General features: G+C 38.2%; 1 protein-coding gene across 1 annotated transcript in view; it reads right to left on the bottom strand.

Moving 5' to 3' along the window:
* LOC136151626 (butyrophilin subfamily 1 member A1-like) overlaps positions 1-15,631 on the bottom strand; it is a 53,913-nt gene extending 38,282 nt beyond the window's left edge. The window contains exon 1 of the mRNA XM_065912897.1: positions 15,535-15,631. Coding sequence (XP_065768969.1) covers positions 15,535-15,595 — 61 coding nt within the window. The 5' untranslated portion in view covers positions 15,596-15,631. The remainder of the gene's footprint in view (positions 1-15,534) is intronic.
* Between the last annotated feature and the right edge of the window lie 887 nt (positions 15,632-16,518).

Raw genomic sequence — 16,518 nt, 5'->3', positions numbered from 1 at the left:
TGTCTTATTGTTGAATTATATGTATTTATTATGCAACAATACTTGCAGTTTTGCTAAAAGATAGCAATATGCACTGGCATTGTCAGACTAGCACTCATTACAATATTTTCAAATTATGGTAAAGCAACCATAAGAAAAATCATAAAATTAAAAATTAAATAGCTCATTATAGAAAATATTTCTTCATGAAAATATAAAAGGAAAATAATATTGCACCAGAGAAGCTTTTATAATTCACTTCTTAGTCAAGCAAGAGATGCCATTAACCAATGGTAAGTGAGATTAATTTTGTTTGATTGAAGAAGCTAAAGAAATGTGTCCAGACAGAGAAAATAAACTCAAGTCTAGGGGGAGGAGTTAAGATGGTGGAGGAGTAGGATGGGGAGACCACTTTCTCCCCTACAAATTCATCAAAAGAACATTTGAACGCTGAGCAAACTCCACAAAGCAACTTCTGAACTCTAGCAGAGGACATCAGGTGCCCAGAAAAGCAGCCCATTGTCTTCAGAAGGAGGTAGGACAGAATATAAAAGATAAAAAGAGAGAGCAAAAGAGCTAGGGACAGAGACCCATCCCAGGAAGGGAGTCATAATAGAGGAAGTTTCCAAACATCAGGAAACCCTCTCACTGGCAGGTCTGGGGGAAGTTTTCAAACCTCGGAGGGCAACCTAACTGGGAGGAAAAATAAATAAAACCCACAGATTACATGCCTAAAAGCAACTCCCAGCAGAAAAGTATCCCAGACGCTCGCACCCACCACCAGCAAGTGGGGGCTGAATGGAGAGGAGCGGGCGGCATTGCTTAGGGTAAGGACCACGCCTGAATGCCCTGAGGGCAATCGGAGGGAGCTAACACAAGATAGCAACTTAAACTGTGGGATAGCAAGAGAGAGAGAAAATTAACCGGCCGAACACACTGCCGGCCGTTCGCAGAACAAAGGGACTGAGAAATTCCAGATAAGAGCTAGCCATCTGTGGACCGGCCCAACCCCTGAGGGAGGCAGGATGCAGGGGGGAGGAGAAAGGGGCAAACTTGGCCCCAGAGGCCCCAGAGACTGCATCCCCTACCAAACTGCAAACAGGCTTCCAGTTTCTAACCAAAAACTTCCTGAGATTCTGGATGGTTGACATCTGCCAGAAGGGTCACGGCTAGAGACAAGCTCCCCAGAACAGACACAAGGTGCACCGGGCTGGGGCGCAGGGAAACTGAGGCAGGCCCGCCGAGGGGATAAGGTGCACCGCACCCGGGGAGAGTGTGCCCGTCAGGCTCCTGGCTGCCTGAGCTGCTCAGGCGGGGAAGGCACAAAACGCAGGCCCAACCCAGTCCGCGCTTTTGTGGAGTACCCGAAAACTGGAACCGTAGGCAACTCAGGACCTGCTCCCTATAGAGCAACCTGGAGCCTGAGCAGTGTAGAGGGGGAAGCACACACGCCTGTGAGCGGGGGCAAACCCAATGTGGCCGGAACACTGCGAGTGCTCCCCACACAGGCCAGTGATGTTTGTCTGCAGGCCCCTCCCTCCCCGCAGCAGGACTGAACAAGCAAACCTAAACAAGAGACCACCTCCGCCGCTCGCTTGTGTCAGGGCAGAAATTAGACACTGAAAAGACCTGCAAACAGAAGCCAAATAAACAAAGGGAACCGCTTCAGAAGTGACAACTGCAACATATTAAAATCCCTGTAGTTAACACCGACTACACAGGAAGGGGCCTATAGATATTGAGAAGTGTAAGCTGGAACGAGGAGCCGTCTGAAACTGAACTAAACCCACACTGCCCACAACAGCTCCAGAGAAATTCCTAGATATATTTTTACTATGTTTTTTAATTAAAAAAATTTTTTTCCCTTTTTTTTATTTTTATTTTTTCTCTTTTGTTTTCTTTTAAAATTCCCTATTACTCCTCTATTACTCCTTAATTTTCACTTTCTTTTATTTTCTTTTAAAGTCCTCTATTACTCCTTAATTTTCATTTTCATTTCACTATAACCTCGCAAAAAAAAAAATACCCTATTTTTAAAGGGAACTTCATATATATTTCTTAATTTTTTGTGTGTTTTTGTTTTTGTTTTCAATATTGTATTTTTAAGCATCTAACCTCTACTCTAGATTTTCCATCTTTGTTTTTCAGTATTTGATATCAATTTTAGACATTTAAGAATCCAATATTCAGTACCCATTTTTACTCAGGAGTGTGATGATTACTCTCTCCCCCTTTTGACTCTCCTTTTTCTCCCCCAGATCACCTCTATTTCCTCCCTCCCCCTTCTCCTCTCAATTCAATTCTGTGAATCTCTGTGGGTGTTCTGGGCTATGGAGAACACTTAAGGAATACAGTACTGCATAGATCTATCTCTCTCCTCTTGAGTCTCCCTTTCTCTCCTTCTGCTCATCTCCATCTCCCTCCTCCCTCTCCTCTTCTTCATGTAACTCTGTGAACATCTCTGGGTGTCCCTCACTGTGGAGAATCTTTTTGCCATTAACCTAGAAGTTTTATTATCAGTGCTGTATAGTTGGAGAAGTCTTGAGGCTACTGGAAGAATAAGACTGAAATCCAGAGGAAGGAGACTTAAGTCCAAAACCTGAGAACACTGGGAAACTCCTAACTACAGGGAACATTAAGTAATAAGATATCATCCAAAAGCCTCCATACCTACACTGAAACCAACCACGACCCAAGAGCCAATAAGTTCCAGAGCAGGACATACCACACAAATTCTCCAGCAATACAAGAACATAGCCCTGAGTGTCAATATACAGGCTGCCCAAAGTCACACCAAACACATAGGCCCATTTCAAAACTCACTACTGGGCATCCATTGCACCCCAGAGAGAAGAAATACAATTCCATGCACCAGAACACCGACGCAAGCTTCCCTAACCAAAAAACCTTGACAAGCCAATCGTCCAAACTCACCCACTGGGTGAAACCTCCACAATAAAAGGAACCACAGACCACCAGAATACAGAAAGGCCACTCCAAACACAGCAATCTAAACAAGATGAAAGGGCAGAGAAATACCCAGCAGGTAAAGGAACATGAAAAATACCAATCAAGCCAAACAAAAGAGGAGGAGATAGAGAATCTACCTGAAAAAGAATTTAGAATAATGATAATAAAAATGATCCAAAAATCTTGAAAACAAAATGGAGTTACAGATAAATAGCCTGGAGACAAGGATAGAGAAGATGCAAGAAATGTTTAATAAGGACCTAGAAGAAATAAAAAAGAGTCAATTAAAAATGAATAATGCAATGAATGAGGTCAAAAGCACTCTGGAGGGAACCAAGAATAGAATAACGGAGGCAGGAGATAAGATAAGTGTGGTAGAAGATAAAATGGTGGTAATAAATGAAGCAGAGAGGAAAAAAGAAAAAAGAATCAAAAGAAATGAGGACAACCTCAGGGACCTCTGGGACAATGTGAAACACCCCAACATTCAAATCATAGGAGTCCCAGAAGAAGAAGACAAAAAGAAAGGCCATGAGAAAATACTCGAGGAGATAATAGCTGAAAACTTCCCTAAAATGGGGAAGGAAATAGTTACACAAGTCCAAGAAACCAAGAGAGTACCAAACAGGATAAACCCAAGGCAAAACACCCCAACACACATATTAATCAAATTAACAAAGATCAAACACAAATATTAAAAGCAGCAAGGGAGAAACAACAAATAACACACAAAGGGATTCCCATAAGGATAACAACTGATCTATCAATAGAAACTCTTCAGGCTAGAAGGGAATGGCAGGACATACTGAAAGTAAAGAAAGAGAATAACCTACAACCCAGATTACTGTACCCAGCAAAGATCTCATTCAGATATAAAGGAGAATTCAAAAGCTTTACAGACAAGCAAAAGCTGAGAGAATTCAGCACCAACAAACCAGCTCTTCAACAAATGCTAAAGGGTCTTCTCTAGACAGGAAACACAGAAAGGTTGTATAAATGCAAACCCAAAACAACAAAGCATATGGCAACGGGACCATACCTATTAATAATTACCTTAAATGTAAGTGGGTTGAATGCCCCAACCAAAAGACAAAGTCTGACTGAATGGATGCAAAAGCAAGACCCCTATATATGCTGTCTATAAGAGACCCACCTCAAAACAAGGGACACATACAGACTGAAAGTTAAGGGCTGGAAAAAACTATTTCACGCAAACTGAGACCAAAAGAAAGCAGGAGTCGCAATACTCATATCAGATAAAATAGACTAAAATAAAGGCTGTGAAAAGAGACAAAGCAGGACACTACATAATGATCAAGGGATCAATCCAAGAAGAAGATATAGCAATTATAAATATATATGCACTCAACATAGGAGCACAGCAATACATAAGGCAAATGCTAATGAGTATGAAAGGGGAAATCAACAATAACACAATAATAGTGAGAAACTTTAATACCCGACTCACAACTATGGATAGATCAACTAAACAGAAAACTAACAAGGAAACACAAACTTTAAATGACACAATGTTCCAGCTAGACCTAATGGATACCTATAGGTCATTTTGCCCCCAAACAATCAACTTCACCTTTTTCTCAAGTGCACACAGAACCTTCTCCAGAATAGATCACATCCTGGACCATAAATCTAGCCTTGGGAAATCCAAAAAAATTGAAATCATTCCAGTCATCTTTTCTGACCACAGTGCAGTAAGATTAGATCTCAATTACAGGGAAAAAACTATCAAAAATTCAAACACATGGAGGCTAAATGACATGCTTCTGAATAACCAACAAATCATAGAATAAATCAAAAAAGAAATCAAAATATGCATAGAAATGAATGAAAATGAAAACACAACAACCCAAAACCTATGGGACACTGTAGAAACAGTGTAAAGGGGAATGTTCATAGTATTACAGGCTTACCTCAAGAAACAAGAAAAATGTCAAATAAATAACCTAACTCTACACCTAAAGCAACAAGAAAAGAAGAAATGAAGAACCCCAGGGTTAGCAGAAGGAAAGAAATCTTAAAAATCAGGCATATATAAATGGAAAAGAAACAAAAGAGACCATAGCAAAACTCAACAAAGCTAAAAGTTGGTTTTTTGAAAAGATAAACAAAATTACAAAAACCGTTAGCCAGACTCATTAAGAAACAAAGGGAGAAGAACCAAATCAACAAAATAAGAAATGAAAACGGAGAAATCACAACAGACAACACTGAAATACAAAGGATCATAAGAGAATACTACCAGAAGCTCTATGCCAATAAAATGGACAACTTGGAAGAAACAGACAAATTCTTAGAAAAGTATAACTTTCCAAAACTGAACCAGGAAGAAATTGAAGATCTTAACAGACCCATTACAAGCAAGGAAATCGAAACTGTAATCAAAAATCTTCCAGCAAACAAAAGCCCAGGACCAGATGGCTTCACAGCTGAATTCTACCAAAAATTTAGAGAAGAGCCAACACCTTTCTTACTCAAACTCTTCCAGAAAATTTCAGAAGAAGGTAAACTTCCAAACTCATTCTATGAGGCCACTATCACCCTAATTCCAAAACCAGACAAAGATGCCACAAAAAGCAAAACTACAGGCCAATATCACTGATGAACATAGATGCAAAAATCCTTAACAAAATTCTAGCAAACAGAATCCAACAACATATTAAAAAAATCATACATCATGACCAAGTGGGCTTTATCCCAGGAATGCAAGGATTCTTTAATATCCACAAATCAATCAATGTAATACATCACATTAACAAATTGAAAGATAAAAACCATATGATTATCTTAATACATGCAGAAAAAGCCTTTGACAAAATTCAACATCCATTTATGATTAAAACTCTCCAGAAAACAGGAATAGAAGGAACATACCTCAATATAATAAAAGCTATAAATGACAAACCCACAGCAAACATTATCCTCAATGGTGAAAAATGGAAAGCATTTCCCTTAAAATCAGGAACAAGACAAGTATGCCCACTCTCACCACTACTCTTCAACATAGTTTTGGAAGTTTTGGCCACAGCAATCAGAGCAGAAAAGAAATAAAAGGAATCCAGATAGGAAAAGAAGTTAAGCTCTCGCTGTTTGGAGATGACGTGATCCTCTACATAGAAAAGCCTAAAGTCTCTGCCAGAAAATTACTAATCAATGAATATAGTAAAGTTGCAGGATATAAAATTAACACACAGAAATCCCTTGCATTCCTATACACTAACAATGAGAAAACAGAAAGAGAAATTAAGGAAACAATATCATTCACTATTGCAACAAAAAGAATAAAATACTTAGGAGCATATCTACCTAAAGAAATAAAAGACCTATATATAGAAAACTGTAAAACGCTGATGAAAGAAATCAAAGAGCATACAAACAGATGGAGAAATATACCGTGTTCATGGATTGGAAGAATCAATATTGTCAAAATGGCTATTCTACCCAAAGCAATCTATAGATTCAATGCAATCCCTATCAAGCTACCAACGGTATTTTTTCACAGAACTAGAACAAATAATTTCACAACTTGTATGGAACTACAAAAAACCTTGAATAGCCAAAGTAATCTTGAGAAAGAATGGAACTGGAGGAATCAACCTGCCTGACTTCAGGTTGTACTACAAATCCACAGTCATCAAGAAAGTGTGGTACTGGCAGTAAGACAGAAATATAGATCAACAGAACAGAATAGAAAGCCCAGAGATAAATTCACGCACCTATGGACACCTTATCTTTGACAAAGGAGGCAAGAATATACAAAGGATGAAAGATGACCTCTTTAAAAAGTGGTGCTGGGAAAACTGGTCAACCACTTGTAAAAGAATGAAACTAGAACACTTTCTAACACCATATACAAAAATAAACTCAAAATGGATTAAAGATCTAAATGTAAGACCAGAAACTATAAAACTCTTAGAGGAGAACATAGGTAAAACACTCTCTGACATAAACCACATCAGGATCCTCTATGACCCACCTCCCAGAATATTGGAAATAAAAGCAAAAATAAACAAATGGGACCTAATGAAACTTAAAAGCTTTTGCACAACAAAGGAAGCTATAAGCAAGGTGAAAAGACAGCCCTCAGATTGGGAGAAAATTATTGCAAACTAAGCAACAGATAAAGGATTAATCCCCAAAATATACAAGCTACTCCTGCAACTCAATTCCAGAAAAATAAATGACCCAATCAAAAAATGGGCCAAAGATCTCAGCAGACATTTCTCCAAAGAAGACATACAGATGGCTAATAAACACATGAAAAGATGCTCAACATCACTCATTATCAGAGAAATGCAAATCAAAACCACAATGAGGTACCATTACACGCCAGTCAGAATGGCTGCTATCCAAAAGTCTACAAGCAATAAATGCTGGAGAGGGTGTGGAAAAAAGGGAACCCTCTTACACTGTTGGTGGGAATGCAAACTAGTACAGCCACTATGGAGAACAGTGTGGAGATTCCTTAAAAAACTGGAAATAGAATGCCATATGACCCAGTAATCCCACTCCTGGGCATACACAGCGAGGAAACCAGATCTGAAAGAGACACATGCACCCCAATGTTCATCACAACACTGTTTATAATAGCCAGGATGTGGAAGCAACCTAGATGCCCATCAGCAGACAAATGGATAAGAAAGCTGTGGTACATATACACAATGGAATATTACTCAGCCATTAAAAAGAACACAATTGAATCGGTTCTAATGAGATGGATAAAACTGGAGCCCATCATACACAGTGAAGTAAGCCAGAAAGATAAACACCAATACTGTATACTAATGCATATATATGGAATTTAGAAAGATGGTAACGATAACCCTATATGCAAGACAGAAAAAGAGACACAGATGTACAGAACAGACTTTTGGACTCTATGGGAGAAGGTGAGGGTTTAATGACCTGAGAAAACAGCATCGAAACATGTATATTACCATGTGTGAAACAGATTGCCAGTCCAGGTTGGAAGCATAAGACAAGTGCTTGGGGCTGGTACACTGGGATGACCCAGAGGGTTGGGGTGGGGAGGGAGGTGGGAGGGGGGTTCAGGTTGGGAAACACATGTAAATCCATGACTGATTTATGTCAATGTATGGCAAAAACCACTACAATATTGTAAAGGAATTAGTCTCCAACTGATAAAAATAATTGGGAAAAATAAATAAATAAATAAATAAACTCAAGTCTATTAGTGCTTTGCTGAGCACATTTGTTCAAGTAGTTGAAGACATTAGAAAAATATCATCAGTCAATTAAGAAACCAGGGGATTATCTAGTTCTGGGAAATATTGGAATAGACACTTTTCCCTGTGCCCCTCATAACTGAAGCCCCAAGCAGTATAATATATAATACAAAAAGACTCTAAACAATGTCAGCAATGACATATAGTGAGCTCGCTCTCTCTCTTTCTCTCTCTCTCTCTCTTTTTTTCTACTAATGTATCCCTGAGTGGGTGCTGGAGAAACCAACAATCCAGAAATGCCGCTGGGTAAAGACAAAGCTTCCCAGATGCTGGTGGTGCTGGTGAAATCACTGTTGTGTCTGACTCTTTGCAACCCCAAGAACTACACAGTCCATGGAATTCTCCAGGCCAGAATACTAGAGTAGGTAGCCTTTCCCTTCTCCATGGGATCTGCCCAACCCAGAAATTGAACCCAGTTCTCCCGCAACCCAGTTCTACCAGATGAACCACGAGGGAAACCCAAATGACTGCTTGGTAAAGAATCTCCTCCCAATGCAAGAGACACAGGAAACATGCGTTGGATTCCTAGGTCAGGAAGATTCCCTAGAGGAGGAAATGGAAGCCCACTCCACTATGCTTGCATGGAAAATCCCATGGACGCAAAAGCCTAGAGGGCTACAGGACATGGGTGGCAGAGAGTTGGGCAAGACTGAGTACACGCACGCATGCTAAGACATAGTAACCCCCAAGAAAAGCTTGCCCTTTGTGGTCACAGGACCAGGAATGGGCAACCTAATAAAATGAAAACTTTTAAGTTGTAACTTCCTGACTCCAGCTACACACCACAGAGAAAATCATAATCCCACTTCTGCTATTCAGCAAAGACTGAATAGCCTAGTGGTTCACCGTCACTCGGTTAACAATGTACCCCATCCTGTCCTGGTTGGTGTCAGTGAAGGCAAAATGGAGAGCTGGAACTTTCATTCCCACTCAGCAGCAGTGAGGTCAGTGGTGCTGCCCTGCCACAGAGTCGGTGGAGATACACAGAAAATAGTAATGAGGTGGCCCTCACTCTGCGAGATGAGGTACTGTCAGCAGAGGACCAAACGGAAACCCGAGCTTTCAGCCATACCCAGCAGTAACAAAGTGCCTTTCTCCTTCCACAGTATTAAATAATGCTAAGTGGGAAACCTCTATTTCCACCTTCACTTAGCAAAATGAGATGATATCTTTGTTTTCCCATACATGTGGTGCCATTTTAGGCTTGATATAATAGATGATGCAATAAAATACACAGCCTCATAACACAAGATGTCAATGGTACAATAGAAAACCACACTTAATAATCTGGGAGAACCAAGAAAATATCATCTTAAATGAAAAAATGGCAATACATACCAGCATCAAAATGACAAAGATATTTGTAAAGGATTTTATGTGGTAATCATAAAAATAAGCAATTACAAACTCACTTTTAACAAATGAAAAAATATAGTCTTAGTAAATAAATAGAAGATATAAAGAATAAAATAGAAATTTATGAAACAGAAAATACAATATTCAAAATAAAATAGTCACTGAATAGGCTTAGCAGAGAATGGAGATGATAGAAGAATTAGTCAGTGAGCTTGAAGATCATATTATGCCAATTATCCAAACTGGACAATGAAGAGGAAATAGACTGAAATAAACCAATAAAATATCAGAGTCCTGTGGTGCTATAACAAAAGATCTAATGCACTTGTCTTTGGGGTCCCAGGAGAGTTGAAAGACTGTGGAGCTGAGAAAGTATTTGAAGAAGTAATGACTAAAAATGTCCCAAATTTGACAAAAGATATTAATGTATATATTCAATAAGCAGAGCAAATCACAAATAAGATAAAGCTAAACAAATCCATGCCAAGATACATCATAATCCAACCTCTGAAAAGTAAAGAGAAAAAAACATCTTGAAGTAGGGGAATGATTCTTTACTTTAATGAGAAAAACAGTTTTAATTGTATTAACAGTAGATTTCTAAACAGAAACCAGAGAAGTCTGAGGAAGGGGCAGAATATTTTAATGTGGTGAAAGAAAATAACACAATTCTATACTCAGTGAAAACAGCCTTTGGGAAATAAAGACATTTTCAGATTAAGGTAAGCTAAGAGAATTTCTTGCCAGCAGATCTGTCCTAAAATAATGGCTAAATACAGGTCTTGAAATTGAAAGGGACTGATAAAATAAGAAGTCTTGGAACATCATTAAGGAAGACAGGACAAGGGAAGGAGTACAAACATAGACAAATATGACAGGTTTTTCTTTTCTTTTGGTTTTTCTAAAATACATTTGATGGTTGAAGCAAAAGTTGTAACATTATGTGACATGCTTCTCAATGTGCATAGAGGTTATAGTTAATATAATTATAAAGGGGGAAAGTAAATGAATTTAAGTGAGGTAAATTTTCAAAAGCGTATTAAAAAGCAGAGACATAACTTTGCCGACAAAGGTCCACATAGTCAAAGCTATAGTTTTTTCAGTAGTCATGTATGGATGTGAGAGTTGCACCATAAAGAAAATTGAGTGTCAAAGAATTGATGCTTTTGAACTGTGATGTTAGAAAAGACTCTTGAGAGTCCCTTGGACTGCAAGGAGATCAAGCCCTGAATATTCATTGAAAGAACTTCTACTGAAGCTGAAGTGCCAATACTTTGGCCACCTGATGCCAAGAGCCGACTCATTAGAAAAGACTCTGATGCTGGGAAAGATTGAAGGCAGAAGAAGGGGACGACCAAGGATGAGATGGTTGGACGGCATCACTGATTCAATGGACAGAAGTTTGAGCAAATTCCGGGAGATAGTGAAGGACAGGGAGGCATGGCGTTCTGCAGTCCACGGGGTCGCAAAGAGTGAGCCACTAAACAACAGCAACAAAGTTTCAAACATGTATTCAAAGCAGTGAAATATCAGCACCAGTAGTCTGTGATAAAGTATTCACACAGCATGCTATCAGACTATTCTCCCGTTTGTCTACTCAGATAACCCTTAATTTTTGCTTTCATTGTGATGTGAGCTACATATTCAGCCTCCCAATATTTTTTCAGAATCCGGTGATACATCTGGACCTTCTTTTTCACAACCATTTCTCTTTTTTTCCTTTTTTACTTTTCGTCTCTCTCTTTGACTCTTAACCATCCATGCTATCAGGAAGTTACCTTCCCACCCAAGACCACATATCACATTCCAGCTCAGAGGGAACTGGTCATCTTTCGGGCCTGGTTTCCTGCTTTGTGTGTGGCCCCAGACACACCCAGGAGCCCTAAGCCTTGAATGTGGTACAGAGGATCATATTCTTGGTGCTGCAAGGAGGGAATGTGATTACATTTAAAAACAACAAGCAATTATTCTCCTCCCCTTTTGAAATTAAGCAAATAAGTGTGTACATTAGGCACTGTATCACTCACAAGAGCAAAATAAAATGCTATTGCGTTTTCCAGGTAGTTGTGTAAGAAATCCCATTTTCTACATATTTTTATTTTGAAAAAAAATGTCATTCTTTTATATATATGTGTGTGGAATATATGTATATAGAATATTACTCAACCGCAAAAAAAAAAAAAATGAAATTCTGTCATTTACAACAAAATGGATGGATCTGGGTGGTATTATGCTTGATGAAATAAGTCAGACAGAGAAATAAAAATTCTGTTTATTTTCTATTATATGTGGAATCTGAAAAACAAAACAAATAAGCCAATACAACAAAAGAGAAACTGACACAGATACAGAGAATAGCTAGTGGTTACAAGGAGAAAGAAAATTGGTGGAAGAGGGCAGAAAGGGGAAGAGGATTAAGAGGTATAAACTGCTGCAGCTTCTGCTGCTGCTGCTGCTGCTGCTAAATCGTTTCAGTCGTGTCCAACTCTGTGTGACCCCATAAACGGCAGCCCACCAGGCTCCCCCATCCCTAGGATTCTCCAGGCAAGAACACTGGAGTGGGTTGCCATTTCCTTCTCCAATGCATGAAAGTGAAAAGTGAAAGTGAAGTCACTCAGTCGTGTCCGACTCTTAGCGACCCCATGGACTGCAGCCTACCAAGCTCCCCATCCATGGGATTTTCCAGGCAAGAGTACTGGAGTGGGTTGCCATTTCCTTCTCCAATAAACTGCTAGATATAAATAAATAATATACTAGAATGTAATGTGCAGCACAGAGTATGTAGCAACATTATGTAATAATTTAAATAAAGTGTAATACACAAAAACATTGAATCAATATGTTGCATACATGACACTATAAATCAACTATACTTCAATAAGAAAGAAACAGTAAAAATGATACACTTAAATATTCCAGTTATGAGTGCTTCACCTAAATATTTAAAACATCTAACTGCAAACTAACAGAGGCTAGCAGATAATTTATTTAAAGATATAAATTTGGCTAAGAATCCAAAAGAATTTTGTATAAATAGTAAAATCTTTTCCAATTGATTTCCTAGAAATTTAAATTTGAGTACATAACAATACTTTACAACAATATATAAAAGATAAAATCTGCCAGAGTCCCAAAGTCTGTTCTGTACATCTGTGTCTCTTTTTCTGTTTTGCATATAGGGTTATGGTTCAGGATGGGGAACACAAGTAAATCCATGGCTGATTCGTGTCAATGTATGGCAGAAACCACTACAATATTGTAAAATAATTAGCCTCCAACTGATAAAAATAAATTTAAAAAAAGCTAAAGGGAAAATAAAATAAAATAAAATGCAAGGTTCAAAAAAAAAAGATAAAATCTGCAATTTTATTTGGTGAGGCAAACACTATGTAAGACAGAATCACATCCAGGAGAATCAAATTTTATGACAAAAAGCAAGAATCTGAGAAATGAGTAGTAAACAGGGAAAATTCTTTTTCATCTCTAAATCTGATGTTTACTTTGGAAGCCTACATGAAAAAACATTCATTCTCTTTTTATATACAGTTTTAAAGGAGGGAGGGGCAACATAAGAGTGCTATGGGTATGGGAGGTACAAATTATTGAGTGTAAGATAGGCTACAAGGATGAACTGTACAACACAGGAAATATAGTCAATATTTTGCAATTACTGTAAATGGAGCATAACCTTTAAAAATTATGTGAAAAAGCCCATTCATTTAAATGTAAATTCTATGTTTAAATATTTTCATAAAATGCATCTGAAGTTAATAATATAGTCTTATATGTCATTCAGATTATTTAATTGCTGTTTTTTAAAATGAATAAGTAATTGATATAAATTTCAAAAATTCTAAGAATTTAAGTCTAAGATGTATCCATCTTTACTTAATGAAATATCATTTTACAGTTTCATTATGTGTAATGTTGTGTTTTACACAAAAAGAAGTGTAAAATGTTCTCACTTCTTTTTGTTTATATTATTATTTTTCTTCTTGCTAGATATCTACCAATTCCCTATCTATTTTCTCAGCCAAATGCCTGAGAAATGCCTGAGAGAACTGACTTTATCTACTTAATTACGATTGGTACCATTTGAGCAGAAAGATTGGTTCAGCTCTCCTTCTAGGTAAATTGTCATATCATCTACTGGTATTTTAGCTCCATCATCCTATCTTCTTCCTCAAAAAGTGACCAGATAACCTACCATTGTCTTATCTATCATGTATAATTATACTTCTTCTCCTAGATTTTACTGCAAATTCACAGGTAATGGTCAGCAGCAATAACATTGCTAAATCACCTTTTTATTTTTCAACCAATGTCCTTCAGAAAACATTATTTCCTACATCCATTCCTACCCATAGGACTATCATTCTCTGCCACTTCTTTGTCCTCATATTTTTCCACTACTGAGTATTGCTTTGAAAGCAAGCAAATTATTATGTATATGAAATACATACATAAAATCATAATAAGTAAGGCAATGAGAAAAATTGTGTTAAATTTCAAAAGTGACATATAATCATCATTGAGGAAGTCAATATAACAAACTACATTATCTTTCTTATTATATATGCATATTTTAGACTCTAAATGGATTAATCAATAATAGCAAAAATGTGTATGTGATAATATGGTCTTCTACATAAAGAAACTTACTTGTACATATCAACCATTCTAATGAAAAAATAGCTGCAACAAAAGGTCTTCATTACATACTGCAAAGCAGTTCAACATTTAAAGTTAATATCAAAGTAGTCCAATGCCATATTCTTGCATAAAACAGTTTTAGGGCATTATATAAATCTTATGTTACAATAATTTGAATAATACCCTACTGATGGCCAGAAAAAAATTTTCCAGTCTCTATCTGTTCATGAGTTGTCCTTGCTCATTTTTCCAAACAGAGATGGTTACTTTTCAGGACTTGCTGCTGCTGCTGCTAAGTTGCTTCAATCGTGTCCGACTCTGTGCGACCCCATAGACAGCAGCGCACCAGGCTCCCCCGCCCCTGGGATTCACCAGGCAAGAACACTGGAGTGGGTTGCCATTTCCTTCTCCAATGCAGGAAAGTGAAAAGTGAAAGTGATGTCGCTCAGTCGCTCTTAGCGACCCCAGGGACTGCAGCCTACTAGGCTCCTCCGTCCATGGGATTTTCCAGGCAAGAGTACTGGAGTAGGGTGCCATTGCCTTCTCCATTTCAGGACTTACTATATAACAAAATATTAGCCACCACAAGTTGCATCTCTACTCCACTCCTAAATATTTCTAATTACTGCACTTTAAAACGTATTCACAATGGATATTAAAATTCATGAATATAAAAATATTAAAATAATATCTTGGAATTCCACAGCAATGTGTTCCTTAAAAGAAGCTTTTATTTCATCATTACACAGAGTGGTCAGTTTTGAGAGTAAAGTGTGCTAGTTGCTCAGTCACGTCTGATTCTTTGCAACCCCATGAACTGTAGCCTGCCTGCCAGGCTCCTCTGTCCATGGAATTCTCCAGGCAAGAATACTGCAGTGGGTAGCCATTTCCTTAGAGTAGCTTCCCGACCCAGGGTTTGGACCCAAGTCTCCTGCATTGCAAGCAGATTCCTTACTGTCTGAACCATCAGGGAAGCCAGTATAAGAGTATTAATTTTCAGTTCTATGAGGTAATTTTTCATGACGTTAGAATGCAAATATCACACATTAATTGCTAATTGCTGGTTATATTTTTGAAATAAGTGATGTTCGAATGACAAACAGAAAAGAATGTATGGAAGTCAGATTGACCAGACTTGAGGGAGTGAAAATCCAAGTCTCATGCCTTGTACCCTGAGGTCTGCTCTATTTTTGTGACTCAAATGCTTTTGTTAGAAGCACTGGCTAGACGTACAGGCTCTCTCTCTCTCTCTCTAACGCATGCACACACAAAAGCACAAACAATATCAGCAGTATCAAAAAATAAAACTCACCTTTATGACTTTTGCTTAGCATAGGTGATTTTCTATAGTGATCTATTGGATAAGGCACCATCTTAAGAAGGAAATTGTTTCACGTCTGTCACTTGTGGCCCAAAGAAAGTCTTAACTTGGTCCTGAGTTGTGTTGGCAGGATTTTGAAATATCTTTGTGTCCCTTCTACAAACACAGAGGAGGAAGAGATTTTATGACCCAAGGCAATATTCCTGGATCAGAGAGGTTTCAGTTGTATGAATCAGGTTTCTGGTTCTTGAGTGCTGCAGGTGCAGTATGGAATTAACCAGAAGCAGGAAAGGAGACCTATGTACTCTGAACCTTTTATGATCATAAAACAATACTTCAATAGCAGTTATTCATTTGAATTAATTCACAAATAACTGCATATACACAGAAAATCAACTGATAAATCTCAGATTAGATTTCTTTTTTAATTTTTCTCTTCGTTCAAGTCAACCATAGAGTGTCTAGTGCTGAAACAGGAAGAACTTTTTTGTTCACTTGATCATTTATGTAGACCAATTATAGACCAATTAAACTAAGCCAGAATTGTTACTGCTTAACAATCCTGCCCAGGTCCTATCTCAGACTAATCAAATAGAAATTTCTTAGGGGTGGAAGGAAGGAAGAGAAGGCAGAACTATGAATCGGTAATTTAAAATATATTCTCAACTGATTATACGGTGCCCTAGTACTCCCGTGATCAGTTATGTCCCACTCTTGTATGCCCCCATCGACTGCAGCCTGCCAGGCTCCTCTGGCCATGGGATTTTCCAGACAAGAATACTGAAGTGGGTTGCCATTTCCTCCTCTGGGGATCTTCCCAACCCAGGGATTGAATCTTGGTCTCTAGCATTGCAGGCAGATTCTTTACCTCTGAACCAACAGGGAAGCTGATTGTACAGTACAACCCAGAATTAAGAAATGCAGTCTTAGGCTGACTGACTTCTCCATACCTCCTACCCCTTATCTGTCAGCTCC

This window comes from Muntiacus reevesi, chromosome 20 (genome assembly GCF_963930625.1).
Source record: "Muntiacus reevesi chromosome 20, mMunRee1.1, whole genome shotgun sequence".
Taxonomy (NCBI): Eukaryota; Metazoa; Chordata; class Mammalia; order Artiodactyla; family Cervidae; genus Muntiacus; species Muntiacus reevesi.
The sequence above is the reverse complement of the archived record's forward strand: the minus strand, read 5'-3'. Positions and strand labels throughout refer to the sequence as shown.